This window comes from Hemitrygon akajei, chromosome 9 (genome assembly GCF_048418815.1).
Source record: "Hemitrygon akajei chromosome 9, sHemAka1.3, whole genome shotgun sequence".
NCBI classification, from domain to species: Eukaryota; Metazoa; Chordata; class Chondrichthyes; order Myliobatiformes; family Dasyatidae; genus Hemitrygon; species Hemitrygon akajei.
The window spans coordinates 95,309,296-95,330,438 of NC_133132.1; the positions used below are offsets into that span (position 1 = coordinate 95,309,296).

Consider the following 21,143-nt stretch of genomic DNA (forward strand, 5'->3'; position numbering starts at 1 on the left):
TGGGTGCTCGGTGTGAAGAGTGGCGGGCTGGGCACGCTGCCCTGGGAGTGGGTGCTCAGTGTGAAGAGTGGCGGGCTGGGCACGCTGCCCTGGGAGTGGGTGCTCGGTGTGAAGAGTGGCGGACTGGGCACACTGCCCTGGGAGTGGGTGCTCAGCGTGAAGAGTGGCGGGCTGGGCACGCTGCCCTGGGGGTGGGTGCTCAGTGTGAAGAGTGGCAGGCTGGGCACGCTGCCCGGGGGGTGGGTCACTGGTGCTCAGTGTGATGGAGCTCAAGATGTTGCTGCCAACATGGACTGATTATGGCCTTTGATCATTGCCTACAGCCACCAGGTCATTTTGGTACTTGTATTTATTTAAAAATGTAACAGTCATGGGTACTTCAGTAGCACAGCCAGAATCAGTTTGATATCACTGACATATAACATGATATTTGTTTTGTGGCAGAAGTACCACACAATATATTTTTTAAAACTATAAATTACAGTAAGAAATATACACTCTGTGGCCATTTTATTACGTACACCTGCTCATTAATGCAAATATCTGATTAGCCAATCATGTGGCAGCAACTCAATGCACAAAAGCATGCAGACATGGTCAAAAGGTTCAGTGGTTGTTCAGACCAAACAGCAGAATGGGGTAGAAATGTGATCTAAGTGACTTTGTCCATGGAATAATTGTTGGTGCCGGATGGGTGAGTTGGCTACAGCAGCAGAAGACCATGAACATGCTCTCAGTACTACTTTGTTATGTACAGGAGGTACCTAATAAAGTAGCCACTGGTTGTATCTACAGTATATATATAGAATGTTGCACATTCCACAGTCATTACAGTGATTGTGTATAGGGTCACAAGGTAGAGTCACATTAGTTGGACAGCCCTTTCAAACTGACAGTACAGCACTAAACCCTTCTTGCTCTCCTCTGTGTCTGTGCATAATTACAAAGTGTCGTCACTCTGCTGGTCTGCCAATTACTAATTTGGAATTGTTGGATAAATTGTCAAACTGACAGAAATTGAATAGATAAACTGGCTATTTGCATAAAATGAATGGCCTATTTTATAACAACTGCACCTCCTTTAGTCACTTACGACCAGGTTCACTGTTCCTGTGTCAAGCATGACATTGTATGAGTCATAGTCAGAGAGACCTACAGCACAGAAACAGGCCTTTTGGCCCATCTAGTCCATGACAAACTATTATACTGCCCAGTCCCATCCAGCTGCACCTGGGCCATGGACCTCCATGCCCCTCCCATCCAGGTACTTATCCAAACTTTGTCTTAAATGTTGAACTCAAACTCACACCCACTAGTGCTGGCAGCTCATTTGACACTCTCATTACCCTCTGAGTGAGGAAGTTCCCCTCATGTTCCCCTTATTGAGCAAGCAGAACTTCTCGAAAGTGTCACCTTTCATGTTCATAGGACATTCCAAAATGTTTAAAGACCATTGAAGTGTAGTGATTGTGTGACATTGCTTTTGTTTTTTATTTAGAGATGTAGTGCAGTAACAGACCCTTCCAGCCCAATGAGCCTGAACCATCTAATTACACCCATGTAACCTACTAACCTGTACATTTCTGGGATGTTGGTGGGAACCTGGAGCTCCCAGACCAAAGCCACATAGTCACGGGGAGAACATACAATCTCCTTACTAACAGTGAGAGATTGAACCCAAGTCAATAGCGACGCTAACCATGCCACACACAAATCTTGATCTTGAAAGACCCATAGCAGATTTGTGCGTGGTAACCTTCTGCAAACAGCAATGAGCAGATAATCTACCTTCCCTATGCCTCATTTTCGTGTCTTTCCTGAAAAATGGTACCTCTGAGAGGTGGGCTGAATTCTGAGCTCGTGTCTGGTGCAGGCTGTTGCCTTTAATCTGAATCTGTAACCACCTGATGCAGAGGCCTCAGCCATAGCAGTAACCATTGTACTTTGATTGACATCGGGATTTAAATGATGTCATACAATTTACCACCACTACATTACAAGGGAGCTTGGTTATCATCCACATTGTTGACTCTCGACAACAATTAATACAAACGACTTTAGTTGTGAATCTCTTAGAAATAGCATGGTGACATTTTGTACAGCGATGTATCAAGTCAGTGTTTTTTTTTGTATCTCTGCAAATAAATTTTAGTGCAAAATGATGTTGGAACTCTCAGAACCTCCAGCAATACATAGCATAAAATGGCATCTTAATTAGTTCTGCACATTACCTCTGTTGGTGCTTTTAATTAAATGCTGGTTATTTTCCAACAGAAATTATACACACCCCCATCTCAAGTAAGTTTATATCTGAATATCTGACTGGCCTCCATATTTTGTGTAAGTTTGCTTAAACTAAGTACTTGCATGTTTTAGTGTGGCAATATTAAGGGGTTGGGAGGTTTAGAAGCACTGAGATTTTATGTGTCAGATATTGTGCATTTGTTAGTAAGTACAGTTAAGCAAGACCATCGAAACCTCAAAGGATCAAGCACAAGGTTGCATTGCAAGGCCTTTCACGTACCTGATGTGGTACCTGATTTGCTTTGAGAAAAAAAGATTTAAAAGTATGAGGTTATGGAGGAACAAGCAACTGTCATTAGCCCCTCTGTCCTGTTCCACCATTCAATAAGATCACGACTTATTAAATCTGTGCTATTTTCCTGTACTAATCTATATCCTTTGATCCCTCGAATTCCAATCAAGGATCAAGAATCAACTTTATTCACCATTTACATTACATGTGTTAGGGATTTGCATGGTGTGTTGGTCAGGGTGGAACATGCAACAAAAAACAACATTCAAATATATATTTAAGTTAGAGATTAAAGGGCAGATATGAAATAAAATGTGCATAAATAAATACCAGAATGTATTTACAATGTGAACAGCATTATAAAATAGTTTTAAAGAGTTTATAATGCAGTACAGTGATAGGGGCAGTAGATAGAGGGGGTGGGTTGATCAGATTAGCTGCCTGGGGTTAGAAACTTTTAAGATGCTCTCTATCTTTAACATTCTCAGTGACTGAGCTTACATGGCCTTCATGTACAGGGAATTTCAAAGACTCACACTTTCTCTTCACCTCTTTCTTGAATGGCTAATGCCTGATCTTGAGTCTGTAACCCCCGGGAAAATCAGAAAAGTTTGGGAAGTCTAGAAGAATCAAGCACAGGGGCTAGGTTGGAAGGCCTTTCATGTTCTTAACATGGTCTTTGCTTTTAAAAGGTCAGTTAAAAATATGAGATCACAGAGGAGCAAACTAATCAGATTCCTGATTCCTGTGAGGAATCGTCAATTGTCTATCTACCCTGTCAAGTCCCTTCAGAATATTTGTATATTTCAATGAGATTACCTGTCATTCTTCTGAACTCAAGGGAGCACAGGTCCATTCTGCTTAGCATCTCTTCATAGGACAATCACTCCCTGTCCCAGGGAACATCTGCTGCTCTTCCTTGACCGCAAGCATATCACTACTCCAGTAGGGGATCAGACTTATACATTTATTTCAGATGTAGGTCCTCAAATATCTGCTGGGATTTAAATAAAAAAGCAACAAAATGCTGGAGGAACACAAGAGATTCTGCAGATGCTGGAAATCCAAAGCAACACACAGGAAATGCTGGAGGTATCGGCAACTCAGGCAGATTCTATGGAGAGGAATAAACAGTCGATATTTCGGGCCAATACCTTTCGTCAAGACTGGAAAGGAAGGGGGAATGAAGCCAAACTCTTCTGTTCATGCAAAGCGTGTGAAAGTGGAAGAATCAGGAAGGGTCCCAGCCCAAAATGTCCCTTCCAAAGATGCTGCCAGACCTGCTGAGTTCCTCAGGCATTTTGTGTGTGTTGCTGTGTATTTCCAGCACCTGCAGAAACTCTCGTGTTTATGATTTGCTGGGATAAAAGTCTTGTAATAAAAATGTAAGATATTAAAACTACATGAATGATAAAGCAAACCATCTCCATGTTGCTTCTGTGCAGACCATCCAAAGCTGTTAATGAGAGTGTTTGGCCAATGTTATTAATATTTGTAAAGGCTGGCCAATCACACAACACTGGTAAACACAGCTCACTTATTAGAGATAACGTAAGCCAATACTCAAGCAACTAAACCTTGGAATGAAGTAATATCTCCTGACAGGCAGTAGAGCAGGCCAGGGGAATATGCTTAGCTGCAAGGAAATGCATCGATAGTGACAGCAGAACAAATGTGTTCTTTTTTTCATTTGTCTTGACGACAGAGATTTGCCTAAAAATAGTTGGAATGGGAACAGTCCACAGTGAAATGAATCAGTAACTTAGCACTGCTATTGCTGTATGATTTTCACAACTAAAATCATGAGTCGTACTGTGTAGAAACACGCTCTTCAGTCCAACTTGTGCATGCTGATCACGGTATCCACCAAGTTTTTCCCAGTTGTTTGGACTTGGTTTGTATCCCTCTAAATCCTCAGCCCCACCTACCACCCCCCCATCCATGTACTTATCCAAACGTTGTTATAGTACCCGTCTCAACAACTTTTGCTGGCAGGTCATTCATTCCACAACCACAAGATCCTCTTGCATGAAGTTCCTCCTCATGCCCCTTTCAAATCTTTCACCTTTTATGTTCTTTAGTTCCCCTACCCTGAGGAAAAGACTGTGCATTTTCATCCTATCCTTGCCTTGAATGATTTTATATGGCCCTGTAAGTTCAACCCTCAGTCTCCTACACTCCAAGGAATAAAGTCCTAGCCTGTCCAATTCTCAAGTCCTGGTTGCATCCTCGTAAATCTTATCTGCGTTCTTTCCAGTTTAATGATGCCCTTCCTGTGCCGGAGGGGACGAAAACTCATTAGCCTGAATCAAAAGGCAGGACTCCAAACCTTCTAAGGTCTGTCCTCTTAAACTGCCATTCGTTTTTCTCATGTATTGGAGAGGCATTATTTCATCTAAATCCAGTGCTACTCATGTCTCAACCTGATTGAACATGATGCATGTAGCTGCCCATGCCTTGTTTTATTTCCAGTCTGATGCTGACTGTTCCTCGCAGCGATGTGCCATTGGCGGAACTGTAAAAGCAAAATATCTCATGTCTGTGTTTAGCCACACTGGACTGAAAACCTTCATGACTTGTAGAGTCACTTCAGTGTTGGTGGGGGATGGGGAGTAGTTTCCTCAACTGGCTACAGGTGAGAAATTAACACTTATTTTATGCAGGAACAATGGGATAGCAACTAAAACACCCAGTCCCAAATTACACGAACCATTTGTGGCTCTGATATCTTTTTTTCATATAAAGGAAATCCTTGGTGGAATTCCTCCTTGGGATAAATCAATCTGTACACTAGTTCCCGAAAGACTCTCACTCACAAAGCTGTGAATCTGATTTCGCAACATTTAATATAAACTAAGTATTAAGATGGAACTTCAAATATTATTTTGGGGATTTAAGACAGGAATTACAATCTGATGAATGAGTCCTTTATTCCTTCTGTTATCCCCAGTTCCCCAGTACAATAAATGCACAACCCAATATTACTCTTCTCTGTACTGATGACTTAAGTCATAGCCTCCTTTCTCTTAGCTATCACTCCTATCGGACATTACCCACAAGGAATAAATCAGCAGTAAAGATTTCCTCACCACTGGTACTGATGGGGGGTGATTGGTTGGCACTCTGCTGGGTTGAAGAATGTATAATCAGGGCAATCTCAATTAGGCTTGGTGTCTTCAGTCATTCCTGACAGCAATGAACTAGTAATAATACTGTAAACTATAGACATTGGGCTTAAATGGACAGTAGATGAAGACGGATAGTAAACTTGCAGCAGTTAAGCACCGGGGAGACCAACTAGACTGTATTTTGCCGGGAAGCCGCCAGACCAAATATAAGACAAAAACACAACGAACGTGACATAAACCCATTGAAATAAAAAGCTCTGAGAGAATTGGCCAGAAATGTCTTCCTGAGTCTGGACTCCAGAGGTAGAGGCCCGATGGAGTCACGAAGGCCCCGAGTATCTGCAAGTCTGAGCATCCAGGGACGAGGGCTGGAGGTGGCCTGTCTGGGCTGGAGGTGGCCTGTCTGTCTGTGTGTCTGTGTCTGTGGGATGGAAAGAGGCTGCAAGTATCTGCGAGTCTGAGCATCCAGGGACGAGGGCTGGAGGTGGCCTGTCTGGGCTGGAGGTGGCCTGTCTGTCTGTGTGTCTGTGTGTGTGGGATGGAAAGAGGCTGCAAGTATCTGCGAGTCTGAGCATCCAGGGACGAGGGCTGGAGGTGGCCTGTCTGTCTGTCTGTGTGTCTGTGTGTGCGGGTTGGAAAGAGGGCTTCTCATACCATTGCAGATTCATTTTGCCATTGCTGTTCCCGCTTGTGGTACTCTGCTGAGCATCGTGGGCATACCACGCAGGTGCCAGAATGTGCGTCGACTCTTGTGGGCTGCCCCAGCATGTTCTCAGGTGTGTTGATCGTTAATGCAATTATATTGTATGCTTTGATGCACATGTCAGTGAACCTCCAACCTCGTACACCTTTAGAATGTGGGAGGAAACCAGAGCACCCGGAGGTAACCCACATGGTGCTGGGGAGAGCATACAAACTCCTTACTGGCAGAGCTAGGAATTGAACCTGGGTCACTGGCACTGTTAGATGTTACGCTAACCGTTACACCATCACACCATCCCCAAGGACAAATGTATGGACAAGTCTCGTGCATTGACACCTTTGCACAGTAGTCAGGATTTTAAACAATACCAAGTCATGAGACTCTTTAGCGGGCTATTTCTTCCTCATTACGTTAGCAATATTCTCCGATACCATCCAACACAAACACAAACATCTGCAGTGGCTAGGAGCAGACGCAAAAGCAATCGGCAAAGATTATGGTGGGGGGACGCAAGTGTCTCCATGTTTCTGGAGCTAAGATAACAAGCCCATAGCTTACTGCCCTAATCCATACATCTGTAGAATGCGGGAGGAAATCCACGCAGTCTGGGGGAGAATGTGCAAACTGCTCACAGACAGTGGTGAGAATCATTTGCTAATCTTACAGCTGGCTGCTGTAAAGCATCAAGCTAACTGCTATGCTTCTGCGCTGCTATCATAAGGGTATGTTCCTCTGTGAAATAATATTTGAGGAGAGGTTCTATGTAAGTCTGATAGGAGAAGGTAATAGGTGGAAAACTGTTATAAGATTAGCGGTATTTGTCACATGTACATGAAAACATACAGTGAAACATGTCATTTTGTGCCAATGATCAACACAGTCTGAGGATGTATCATGTGGCCATGGTTTCTGGTGCTAACAGAGCATGCCCACAATCTACTGTAACCCTACCCTGTACATCTTTTAGAATGTGGGAGGAAACCAGAGCACCCGGAGGAAACCCATGTGGTCATGGAGAGAATGGACAAATTCCTTGAAGGAAGCAGCATGAATTGAATCCCAGTCAGTGATCTCAGAGTCGGTAAATTGTTGCACTAACCACTACACTATGTTGCCGCCGCCTTAGATTTTATCATACCGTGCTTCAATGGTTCAAGGACAGATGTGAAATGAGGCACAAGTGTATAACGAGGGGATATGAGAACTTAGGAACAAGGGTAAATCATTCATTTCTTCAAGTCTGCTTCACCCTTTGAAATCATGGCTCATCTTTTAACTCGGCACTTTCTGCTGCACTGCCCACATTTCTCTCGAGTCTTTTAAAATCCAGAAGTATATAATTGTCTATTTCAGAAAAACCTGTGCAGAAGAATAGATAATTGCTCAGAAGGGTTTGGGGAAATCAGGGCTCTAGAAAGGCAACTGCATAGACACATGGACAGGACAATGCGCAGTCCACAGATGGCCAGCTTATCTCAGAGAGAGTGGGAACAGATGCAATAGGCCAAGTGACCTCTCTGGATGATGTAATGATGCAGTGAGACTGCTTATACTCAGAGTGGAGTAAACATGATTCCTGTAATTAGAAACTTGAGATACAAGCTTAAAAGGCAAGTTTATTTATGCCTTCTCAAATAAAACGAAAGGTTGTATGAGCTAGGGCTTTTCTCTTTAGAGCAAAGGAGGATGAGAAACGACTTGATAGAGGTGTATAGAGGGCACATAGATGAAAGAAAAATGGAGGTATTATGGGAAGGGCTAGATTGATCTTGAAGGAGATTAAAAGGTCAGCACCACATCATTGGGCCTGTACTGTGCTGTACTTTTATATGTTCTATGTTCTAACCACACATTCTGTGCATCATCTGCAGTGGCATTTTGTGACTTTCACACTGTGTGCTTGTCTAACTTCTCAATCAGACTGTCCATCCGAGGAGCTATAGGAAGAAATGTTACCGAAACTTCCTCTAAGTGGAACAGCTCCACTGATACCTGAGACCGTGACCATTCAAAATGGAGAAGGTGCATTCGGGATAGCATTGAAAATCTGAGGCAGGGGCGCCCAGTAGTAAATAACCTCCTAAGCTACTTGCCCAGCCCACCACCTACCTCTTTCCCTCCAGTGATACAGTCTGTGGTTTCCACATAGCTTTCTCCAGCCATCCTAGAATTCACCAAAGTGGAAGCAAGTCCTCCTCAATCACAAGGGACATTTGAAAATGATAGCTTTTGTTCAAATAAGGGTGGCTACAAATGTCAGCTCCAATTACTTACTTGTCCATATTTCAAAGACCATACTTCAATTACTAACGTCAATGAGCACCCTTTCAATTTATTAATGCAGGGATAAACACAATTTTGCTTTTGCTCTAGTTACATTACAATCTACAATGGCATGAAATTTTGGTGAAAATGGAAGCATGTTTAGTAGTTTTCTTACCCCCACCTTCCCCAACAAATGATGTGAGCCATTATTTCAGAATACCATAATCTACATCAAGGACTTTGCGATTTTACAACATTTAAAAGTTTCTGAGTTAGCAATAGCAAGGCAATCATGATGATCACTGTTACCAACACAACAGATTGCAAGGACCCTCTCTCATTGCTTCCAAGACTCAGAATCCTGGGCCAAACAAGATTCATTATATTCTCATCCAGCATTGCTCCCAATACTGTCAGTCTCAATCGCTAGCCCAATCCGCAATACAGCCAGTGCCTGCAGTATCTTCACAAACCAGTCATAAATGCTCAGTCATAAACTATGAAGTGGGACCTTCATATATCTTAAGAATTATTCATATATCCAGACGTTTATGTTACTGGGGGGTATTTTCATGAAAACTAGAAATGCAGAAAACTAGACGTATTAAGATAATAAGGTATAAGAGCAGAATTAGGCCACTCGGGCCATTAAGCCTGCTCCAACATTTCTTCATGACTGATCAATTTCCTTTTCACCCCATTCAATGCTCCCAAAATTCCCACATCTCACACAAGGAACACAATAGAGCACTTGGAGCCATTTTCATTGCTCTAACTATGCACTAACAGATGAAGATTGAAAAGTAAAGAAACTTACCAGGTACTTACCAAGCCTGATGGCACAAACCTTCCCCACTCTAACATTGATCCATTCCAACAATGGCCGCTCTGCTTGTCCCTGCATTATTTCCATTTACCTTTGCTAATGAATTGTGACTGAAACGCCAAAAAAAAAGACAAACTCCCACAAAAGCTTCTCTGTTAAATCACTCAGTCCAGTGCCTGCATGAGGCCTCCTCTGCTGATTCAACTGCGACTGTCAGATCAGTTTCATAAATTATTCCACGTAGTTTTTCTTGGCTTGAAAAGGTGAAAATACACCTTATAATAAAGACATTTTTTGTCAAGTTGCAATATTTTAAGCACAACTTTGGAAAGCTCTTTAAGATGGGAATGTATTTATACAAATAATTTCATGTCTCTAACAGATACTTTTGCAAATTTGCCAGTTGATAAAATTACATATTACAATGTAATTAATAACAGTAATTTTTCATTTTATAAACTGTCATAGACCTGTTGAAGTATGTGTTTTGACTTATGAAGCTATTTCTTAAAGGTTGATTGGCATATTGTTCAAATTGCTGCCTTGAAATCCCATCTCTTTGAATTTGTAACCATAATAGAGCTCATAGTGCCTGGCAGAGGTCTGCTCACTCAGGTCTTCCATGTTCATGCAATCACACATAAGTCCTTAAGATATAAGAGCAGAATTAGCCTATTTGCCCATCGAGTCTGCTACGCCATGTCATCATGGCTGATGTAATTTTCCTCTCAGCCCCTATCTCCTGCCTTCCCCACCCCTACAGTTACTGTTCTCCTGCCACTCTTCTTTCTAGAAGACAGAAGTGTCATTTGCAATTTTCCAGTCTTCCAGAAATATTTCAGAATCTGGTGATTCTTGTAAGATCTCTGGGGTGTACACCATTTGGTCCAGGTGACTTATCTACCTGCAGACCTTTCACTTTCCCAAGAACCTTCTCTCTAAATATTGTAACCCGCTGACACCTGGAACTTCCACCATACTGCTAGTGTCTTCCACAATGATACAAATTACTTATTCAGTTCTCCGCCATTTCCTTGTCCCCCATTACTACTTCTCCATTGTTTTCCAGCAGTGTGATATCCATTTTCACCTCCCTTTTACACTTTATGTATATGAAAAAATGTTTGGAATCATCTTTAATATTATTAGCTAGCTTATTTTCATATCCCATCTTTACCTTCTTCACGACTTTTTAGTTGCCTTCTATTAGTTCTTAAGAGCTTCCCAATTGTCTAATTTCCCACTAATTTTTGCTCTTATTATATGCCCTCTCTTTGGCTTTACTGTTGGCTTTGACTTCTCTTGCTAGCCACAGTCATGTCTCCTTTCCTTTTGAATACTTCTTCCTCTTTGGGATGTATATATCCTGTGCCTTCCAAATTGCTTTCAGAAATTCCAGCCATTGCTCCATAGTTCTGTAAATCCCTTTACTTCACTGTAATACTGATACATCTGACTTTAGCTTCTCCTTCTCAAATTTCAGGGTTAATTTGGACATAATCTAATCACTTCCCCCAAGGGTTCTTTTACCTTAAACTCTCTAATCAATTCTGGTTCACTGCATAATATCCAATCCAGAATAGTTAATCCTCTAGTGTGCTCAATCACGAGCTGCTCTAAAAAGCCATCTTGTAGGCACTCTAGAAATTCGCTCTCCTGTAATCCGACACCAACCCGATTTTCCCAATCTACCTGCATATTGAAGGCCTCCATGACTTTTGTAACATAGCCCTTTTGGCATGCATTTTCTAACTCCTGTTGTAATTTGTACGTCCCATCCTTACTAATGTTTGGGGGTCTGTTAACAACTCCCATCAAGATCTTCTTACCCTTGCAGTTCCTTAGCTCTGTCCACAATGATTCAACACCTTCCACCCCTATGTCACCTCTTTCTAATGATTTGATTTCATTTTTTACCAACAGAGCAACACCACCCCTCTGCCTTCCTGCCTGTCCTTTCAATACAGTGAGTATCCTTGGACATAAAGCTCCCAGCTATAACCTTTCAGCCATGATTCACTGATGCCTACAACATCATATGTGCCAATCTACAACTGTGCTGCAATTTCATCTACCTTATTACGTATACTGCGCGTATTCATGCACAGCACCTTCAGTCCTGTATTCACTCTTTTCAATTTTGTCCGCCTTTTATGTTGCAGCTCATCCTATTGACTGCAACTTTGCCCCATCAACTGCCTCTCCTCACTACACATTGCCTCTGTTTATAAATCAGCTACCTCATCTTCAGCACTATTATTTGCCTTTCCTATGATACTTCTTGCATTGTAATGTACACAGCTTAGGGCACTAGTCACACCATGCTCAACCTTTTGACTCCTAACTTTGTCTGAGATCTTACCAATATCTGTCTCCACAACTTTTCCACTAACTGTTCTGGCACTCTGGTTCCCATCCCTCTTAACTCTAGTTTAAACCCCACTGTTCAGCATTAATAAACCTTCTGCTAGGATATTAGTCACCCTCCAGTTCAGGTGCAAACTGTCCCTCCTGTACAGGCCCCACCTTCCCTGGAAAAGAGCCCAATGATCCAAAAATCAATGCCCTCTTTCCTACACCAACTCCTTAGCCATGTATTAAACTGTATAATCTTCCTAGTTCTGGCCTCACTAGCATGTGGCACGGGTGGCAATCCTGAGATCACAACCCTGGAGGTCCTGCCTGTTAACTTAGCACCCAACTCCCTATGCAGAAGATCATCAGTCATCCTACCCATGTCATTGATAGCTACATGGACAACAACCTCTGGCTGTTCACCCTCCCAAGAAAGAATGCTGAGGACTCGATCTGAGAAATCCCAGACCATGGCACCCAGGAGGCAATGCACCATTTGGGCATTTCGTTCTCACCCATGAAACCTCCTGTCCTTTCCCTTAACTAATGAATCGCCTATCACCAAAGTGTGCCTCTTCTCTCCCCTTCCCTCCTGAGTCCCAGAGGCAGACTCAGTGCCAGAGACCCAACTGCCGTGAGTTTCCTCTGTTCAGTCATTCCCTTCCCCCCCCCCCACCCCATTTGACAGTATCTAAAGTGATATACCTGTTGTTGATGGGAATTGCCACGGGAGTACTCTCCACTGGTTCCTTAACGCCTTTTTCCTTCCTGACTGTCACCCAGTTTCCTGTGCCCTGCACCTTGGGTGTAACTAGCTCACCTATATGTCCTGTCTATCACCCCTTCGGCCTCTTGAATGATCTGGAGTTCATCCACTTCCTGCTCCAACTCCTTAAACAGTTTGTTAGAAGGGGCAGCTGGATGGACTTCTTGTAGTTGTAGTCGTCAGAGACACTGGAGGTCTCACTGTCCTGCTTGGCATCTCTACTGTCCTAGCTGAGCAGATATAAGGAAGAGATGGGGGAAAAAAAGCTTTGCTTTCTCTGAAGCTACTCTTTGCAGAAGCCCCAAGAAAACCACTCTATGTCCACTCGAACATGGCTGCTGCACTTGCCCCATCTTCCTTTAATTTGCTCTTACTAATCAATCCCAAACACTGATTTGTCACTGGTCAAAGCTCTTTATCACTGCCGTGACCCTCTGCTGGCATTTATCCTTGGGCAGTGGACCTGATTGAAGTCCCCTCCTCTCCAAACTTTCTATGTCTGGACTGGCCACTGGTTAAAGCTCTTTATCACTGCCACCTTTTATCCTCTGGCAGTGGAGCTGATCTCTTGTATCTCCACAAAGCTGCTGTTTTCATTTTCAACTTGCACATATCAGAGGAGGAATCGGCCAGCTAGCCAATCAAGTCTGCTCTGTCATTCAGTAAGATCATGTCTGATCTGGTCATGGATTCAACTCCACATACCTGCCTTCACACTTTATTTCCCTGCTATACAACATTTCACTGTTTCTCAAATATATTTCATTAGGTAGTCTCTACTGTTTCCATGGGCAGAAAATTATCTTAACTCTCCAAGCAAACCACCGTATTACCATTTTTTATTTTTCCTTAAGAGTAGATAAGCCATTCATGGTTGAATTAATTTTACTATCATTTTCTCATCAATTTAATGGGGCAAGTGAAGTTATCCCCTTTGGTTCAAGAGCCTGATGGTTGAGGGGAAATAACTGCTCCTAAACCTGGTGGTGTAGGTCCTGAGGCTCCTGTACATTCTTCCTGATGGCAGCAGTGTGATGAGAGCATGACCTGGGAGGTGGGAATCTGGATGATGGCTGCTGCTTTCCTGTGACAACACTTCATGTAGATGTGTGCAATAGTGGGAGGGCTTTACCTGTGATAGACTGTGCTGTATCCACTTCTTTTTGCAGTATTTTCCATTGAAGAGCATTGGTGTTTCTATACCAGGTTGTGATGCAGCCAGTCAATATACTCTTCACCACATACTTTTTGAAGTTTTTCGAAGTTTTAGATGTTATGCTAAATCTTCATAAACTCCTAAGGAAGTAGAGGCGCTGCTGTGCTTTCTTTGTAATTGCACTTATATACTGGGCCCAGGTCCTCCAAAATTATAACACTGAGGAATTTAAAGTTGCTGACCCTCACCACCTCTGGTCATCTGATGAGGAGTGGCTCATGGACCTCTGGTTTCCCCCTAAAGCCAGTTATCTACTCCTTGGTCTTGCTGGCATTGAGTGAGAGATTATTGTTGTGGCACCACTCAGCCAGATTTTCAATCTCCCCCCATATGCTGATTAGTCAACACCTTTGATTCAGCTCCCAACAGTGGCGTTGTCAGCAAACTTGAATACAGCATTGGAGCTGTGTTTAGCCACACAGTCATAAGTCTAAAGAGCGCAGAGCAGGTGGCTAAGCACACAGCCTTGTGGTGCACTGGTGCTGATGGAGACTGCAAAGTCGATGTTGTTGCCAATCCAAGCTGACTGGGGTCTGCAACTGAGGGCTGGGGTGCAAATAATAGTGTGGTTATGAAAGCATATGGTGTGTTGACTTTCATTAGTTAGAGGATTGTATTCAAGTAACGTAGCTCCATAAAACTCCAGTTGAACCACACTTAAGAGTATTGTGTTCAGTTTTGATCACCTCAGTATAGGAAGGATATGAAAGCTTTATAGAGGGTGCAGAGAAGATTTAACTGGATGCTGCCTGGATTAGAGAACACGTCTTATGAAGATAGGTTGAGTGAACTAAAGCTTTTCTGTTTGGAGTGAAGGAGGATGAGAGACTTGACAGAGATGTACAAGACCCCTGTGGAACACCACAAGTCACTGGCAGCCAATCCAAAAAGAATCACTTTATTCCCACTCTTTGCTTTCTGCCAATCAGCAAATGCTCTGTCCATGCAAGAATCTTTCCTATAATACCTTGGGCTCTTATAAAGCAGCTTCATGTGTAGCAAATAAAAACACAAAATGCTGGCAGAACTCAGCAGGCCAGACAGCATCTATGGGAGGAGGTAGACTACCTCCTCCCATAGATGCTGTCTGGCCTGCTGAGTTCTGCCAGCATTTTGTGTTTTTATTTATTTCCAGCATCTGCAGATTCACTCGTGTTGCCTTTCATGTGTAGCACCTTGTTAAAGATCTTCAGAAAATCCAAGTACAAAACATCAACCAATTCTCCTTTACCTATCCTACTTGTTATTTCTTCAAAGAATTCCAACAGATTTGTCAGGCAAGATTTTTCCTTAAGGAAGCCATGCTGACTATGGCCCATTTTGTCATGTGCCTCCAAGTACCCCAAAACTTCATCTTTAACAATTGACTCCAACACCTTCCAAACTGGCCAATAATTTCCTTTCTTCTGTGTGGCATGACATTTGCAATTCTCCAGACTCTGGAATCATGCTGGAATCTATTGATTCTTGAAAGATCACTACTAATGCCTCCACAATCTCTTCAGCTACCTCATTCTGAACCCTGGGGTGTGATCCATCTGGTCCAGGTGATTTATCTACCTTCAGACCTTTGGTTTCAAAGCACAATCTTCCTACTAATAGCAACTGCACTCACTTCTGCTCCTCGACACACTCGAACTTCCAGCATACTTCCACACTCAAACTTCCATAATGAAGACTGATGCAAAATAATTCTTTAGTTCATCCGCCATCTCCTTGTCCCGTTACTAATCACTCTAGCGTCATTTACCAGCAATCCAATATCTACTCTCACCTCTCTTTTACTCTTTATATATCTGAATAAAGATGATAAGAGACACAGAGTGGACAGCCAGAGACTTCTTCAGAGTGGAAATGGCTATAAAAGAGGGCATAACCTTCAGGTGTTTGGAGGAAAGTATAGGGGGGGGGGGGGATATCAGAGGTAGTTTTTAAAAAAAAAAATAGTGGTAGGTGCATGGAATGTACTGCTAGGGGTGTTTTTAGATGCAGGTACATTTAAGAGATTCTTAAATAGGCACATGAATGAAAGAGAATTTGAGGTCTATGTGAGAAGGAAGGGTTAGTTTGATCTTTGAGTAAATTAAAGGATTGACAGATCGCAGGCCAAGTGGCCTGTACTGTTCTGTGTTATACATCTTTTAGCATATCATGATAAAAACGAGGAAAGTCAGAGAAAACATCAATTTACAATACAAAAGATGTAGTAGTTGACATATACGAGGAGACTGAAGAAGTCAAACTAATAATGATCATTTTATAAAAGGATAATTTAAGTTCTACAAGATCATAAACTAGTTCAATCCTAGCAGAAAGAAATTGTACTGGCACCAATTGTTCTCCATAATTTCTTTTGTTATAGCTCAGTGATAATTCATAACCTCAGTTTCCTAATCTGTCTGCACAAGACCATAACGAATAGGCTTCTGAGGCTTACAGAAAAGTCCATTTTGATCATTGCAATTCGGCTTAAACAAAACAGTATTAACCACAGAGATATTCATGCTACTTGTCTGTTGAAAGCTGCTATGCAGAGTGACACACAATTTGATTTTTCAGCAGTAATCCATGCATTTATTGATGCTTCCTTCCTGCCAAATAAAATGGACTAGAACAAATATACCTCAGAATTAAACTCAGATCCACATTTTGATGTCTTGTCAACTTTAATAGGTTTTCTATAAATACTGTATATAATGCTCAGCTGCAGACATAAAGGGCATCTGCCAGGAGATTCCAGGCCTATTAGGGATGCTTAATAATTTGTCATCTAGTATTCTTTGAGCTTATCTTGAAGAAAGCTCAGGAAATGGTGCATGAAAGATTGTGTTTAATTTCTTTCTTACTGAAGTTGAAAGCTTCACACAAAGGTGATTGAATGGTCTAGTTATTCCATAGAGAATACTGTACATCCTTCATCAGAAAACCTTGATCACAAAATAAACTCCAGAGATCATTCCATTGGTGGCAGTCCTCAAAAATAAAAAACACTCTCCACTAGATTTACTTTATCACAAGCTCAGCTAAGATCTATTTGCCACACACACGCTGCATCACTGCATAGCACAGAAACTGCACTGTGGCAGACAGGAAGGCTCTACAACAGGTAGTCAAAAGTGGTCAACACATCACTGGCCATCAGGGGTACAAGCATATACAAAAGGTTGCTAAAAAACGGTCAGGATCCTACTCACCCTGCTCATGGACTGCTTGTCTCACTCCCATCAGGTAGGAGGCTATGTAGCATCCGCGCTAGGACCAGCAGACTCAAAAAGTTATGTTCACCAAGTAGTATGGCTGATCAACACCTCCACCCACTAACCCAACCCACCACTACGTTATCATTTACTGCCAGAACCACCTATGTACAGACACTCATGTCCCCTGTGTCACTTTATGGGCACACAATCAATCTGTGATATAAGCTAACTTAAATATTTATATTTATTGTGTTTCTTTTTAAATTAATATGTTCTTTGTTCATCATATTGTGTTTTTTTGTACTCATCAGATCTGGAGTAACAGTTAGATTGTTCTCCTTTACACCTGTGTACTGGAAATGACAGCATACAATCTGAATTTTGAACAGGCACAATTGTGATAATCTCTCCTACACAGAATACCACCAATGCTTTGTCATAATGGTGGGTAAAATGAAACTGCAAGATCATGTTGCACACAGGCCTCAGTCAAATGTACAAAGCAGCCAAACTGTGAAATAACACCTTAACGTTCTTCTCAAGATGAAATGGAAGATAAAGCGATACATGTGATGTACTTCAAAGCTGGTGAGAATATCAGTTAAGCTTTAATGAAAATCCAGCACTGTAATAACTTATTTTGTATTGCTTACTCCACATTATGAAATCTTGAACAACAAATAGACCTCGATATCCCTCTCCATTATAAATGATGGAGCATGATATGATAGTAGCATGTTCAATATACTTGACATTTAATGGCCAATGAGAAACAGCATTTCACATTACAATGCAATGATTTGTAGAATTGCTAATGATAATAGATTTGCAAGTCCTGTTTACAAAAGAATGCAAAAATGTAGATTTGTTAAAGAGAGAAGATCCCAGGTGTACAACATCAAAGTGCTCACATAGCTACAGGGGAATAAAAACCAACCCCTTATAATGAATACTGAAAAGCCATTGCCTCGTGAAGGTTTTGGCTCTGATGTGACACAGCCTTAATAAGGTGTTACCAACATAATAACACATTCCTTACATTACATTTCGAATAAGTTCAGATGAAATCTTTTTAGTCTGACTTTCATGATGCTCCATTGACAAAATCAATCATATAGTATTTCTTTCCAGGAACCTGATACAAGTAACAATGAAAGGCAGTGCGTGGATTTCTTTTTGCTGGACTTGAACAAAGATATTACTTTTTAGTTATTCTGGACAGAATTCATTTTATTTTAAGTTTATTTGCACATTTATGTAAGAAAATAAAATTGGAAAAGCGCGTGAACTATTCACTTTAGAAAGTGTTCTGAAACAGTGTATTTCTTTAGGTAACCATCTCATAAACAATTATTCCATGTACTCTTCACTGAGAAGTTCTTCGATATTTATACCCTCTATATTAGTCAACTCGGTCTTGCTTGTGGTTTTGGAGACACTGGAGTTCACCTCTCTTTGAGGCTGGCTGCCCTGGCTACGCTGGGTGCTTTCTGGCTGGCTCGACTCTTTCTTTACATCTCGGCTGCTGTTCAGAAGCTTCTGACTCTCAATGAAATACTGATTTGGATGACTCAGAGAAAACCCCACTTCGTCAATCTACAAAATGGATAGAAACAAAAATAAGTCATATTGTATGTAACAGTTTCACAGGAAGCTAGTTGTATAAAGATTATAAACAATTTCTATGCTGAAAGTTTAATATTTTTAGTAAAGCAAGAAGAAAACTCAATTTTAAAATGTTATTTTAAAGACTGATGAAGAAAACAAACGTGGGCAAAGTACTGGAGAGTTTAACATCGGTAGCTGAGCGAAGGGCGCTGAGTAGGCTACGGTCAATTATGGAAAACTCTGAACATCCTCTACATAGCACCATCCAGAGACAGAGAAGCAGTTTCAGCGACAGGTTACTATCGATGCAATGCTCCTCAGACAGGATGAAGAGATCAATACTCCCCAATGCCATTAGGCTTTACAATTCAACCGCCAGGACTTAAGAACTTTTTAAAAGCTATTATTAATGCTTTTTGAGATAGTGATTTAGATGCATATCATATTTTTTACTGAGTTAAGTATTGTATGTAATTAGTTTTGCTACAACAAGTGTATGGGACATTGGAAAAAAGTTGAATTTCCCGATGGGGATGAATAAAGTATCTATCTATCTCTATCTATCTATTAGATCACAAGACATAGAAGCAGAAATGGGGTATTAAGCCCATCAAGTCTGCTCCTCTATTGGAGCCTCTGTCAAAATTACAAAAGGAGATTTACTAGTTCTGATTATAATGAATGCAATATAATTAGGCTTGCAATATAATTTTATGAAATTATGGAAAATGGCTTTAACAAGCTAAAATTTCTTTAGTTTTCCACTCAGTATATTAAAATTTTAAATATTAAAATTTACTAACATTCAACAAGTCACAACTGAGGGAACAATCAAACTTGCTTTTTCATGGATTTGCTACACCAAATAGTTACAGGATAGTGATGAATGTTCCAGATGAAATAGTATACTTAAAAAACATGAGCCTTGAAGTCCCACACCACCAGATTCAGGAACAGTTATTACCCTTCAACGTTCTGGCTTTTGAACCAGAGTGGGTAACTTTATTCACCTTAACTCTAAACTGATTCCACAAATTATGTACTTGCTTTCAAGGACTCTACAACAGATGTTTTCAATATTATTTATTACTGATTTACTTATTGTTAGAATTAGTTTTTTATTTGTATTTGCACAGTTTGTCTTATTTTGTACATTGGTTGTTTGCCTGTCTTTGTGAGTAGTTTTTAATTAATTCTACTGTGAATGCCCATAAAAAATGAATCTTAGGGTGGAGATGGTGACATATGCAAATTTAGATAATAAATTGACTTTGAACTTAAACAAGGTAAATTTACCTTGCAGTTTAAAACTGTCAAAAACAAAAACAGTAATTTCCAGTAAAGCAAATCGTTTATGTAACAATGCAAAGAATGTTTGAGGAATCTTGGAAATGCTTTATTAGCAAGTTACTATTGAAGTGGAGTGGAGGGACATTGTTGTGAGATTAAATATTTGTGTTAAAGATCCCACAGGCAGCAAATTAAAGAATAAATGAACAATTCCAGTCTATTTTAGTTGTGTTCACCTACGAAAGAATCCAGAATACTCAAAAGACTCTTCTTTGAATAGAGTCATAGTGAGACTCAGGCCGAAGGGGTGGGGAAATTTAAACTCTAGATATGCTGCTTGTTTAGTTCTGATTTAAACTGTCACTCTACGACTCTATTCAAAGCAGAGCCTTTTTGGCAGTCTGGATTCTTTCCCTCGTATACAAATGTGATTTGTTTCCACTTATCACTACACATCATAAACAATATTGGTTAAATATACTGAATGAAGAGAGGGAGGAATTTCTGGAATAAAAGAGTGAACAATATTATTTGCTGTGTAGCAGTTTTACTAACAACATGATCTAGCATTTCGAAGTAAGTTATTTTCTTTAAGACATATCCTAAAACCTACTTCTAACTCCATGGCTCACTTTGAAGGACTCTACAACTCACGTACTCAATATTGTTTAATATTATTTTCTCTTTTTTATATTTTCACAATTTGATGTCTTTTGCACATGGGTTATTTGTCCGCCTTTGCTGTGTGCAGTTTTTTCATTGATTTTAATGTGTTTCTTTGTATTTACTATGAATGCCCACATGAAAATGAATCTCAGGTTAGTATATGGTGACATATATATACTTTGATAATAAATTTACTTTGAACTTCGAATGTGCTGATTGCTTATTCTAAATCAGTTCCACAGTTCGTGGCTAAACTTTGATTCCAATCAAATTGGCTCATGATGTTTTATTCCACTGGAGCTGTACTTTAAATGTATATTGTGCTTTTATTTCCTTGGGTGCATTTTAACATTCTTTTTTACCTTACTGTAGTCTTCTGAATGGCTGAAGACAAAAAATTACAATAATAAATTTGACAAATAATCCACAAGTGAATATTTGGAATCCTTGCGTGGCAAAGCATCATTTCAAATATTAAACAAGCATCTTGACTGTCTGCAAGTTTTGATTCATGCATGATTCTTTATCGTAACTTTTTCCTCTGACGGTATCTTGGATTGTTACATTTGTGTTTTTAACGTTCA

At 40.8% G+C, this 21,143-nt stretch overlaps 1 protein-coding gene across 2 annotated transcripts in view; it reads right to left on the reverse strand.

Moving 5' to 3' along the window:
* Positions 1-17,092: 17,092 nt before the first annotated feature.
* The window catches only part of prim2 (DNA primase subunit 2), a 252,834-nt gene continuing 248,783 nt past the window's right edge, over positions 17,093-21,143 (reverse strand). The window contains exon 13 of one of the 2 annotated variants that reach the window (XM_073056525.1): positions 17,093-18,591. In XM_073056525.1, the coding sequence (XP_072912626.1) occupies positions 18,346-18,591 (246 nt within the window). In that variant the 3' untranslated portion in view covers positions 17,093-18,345. The remainder of the gene's footprint in view (positions 18,592-21,143) is intronic. The other variant, XM_073056526.1, reaches the window with a different exon arrangement.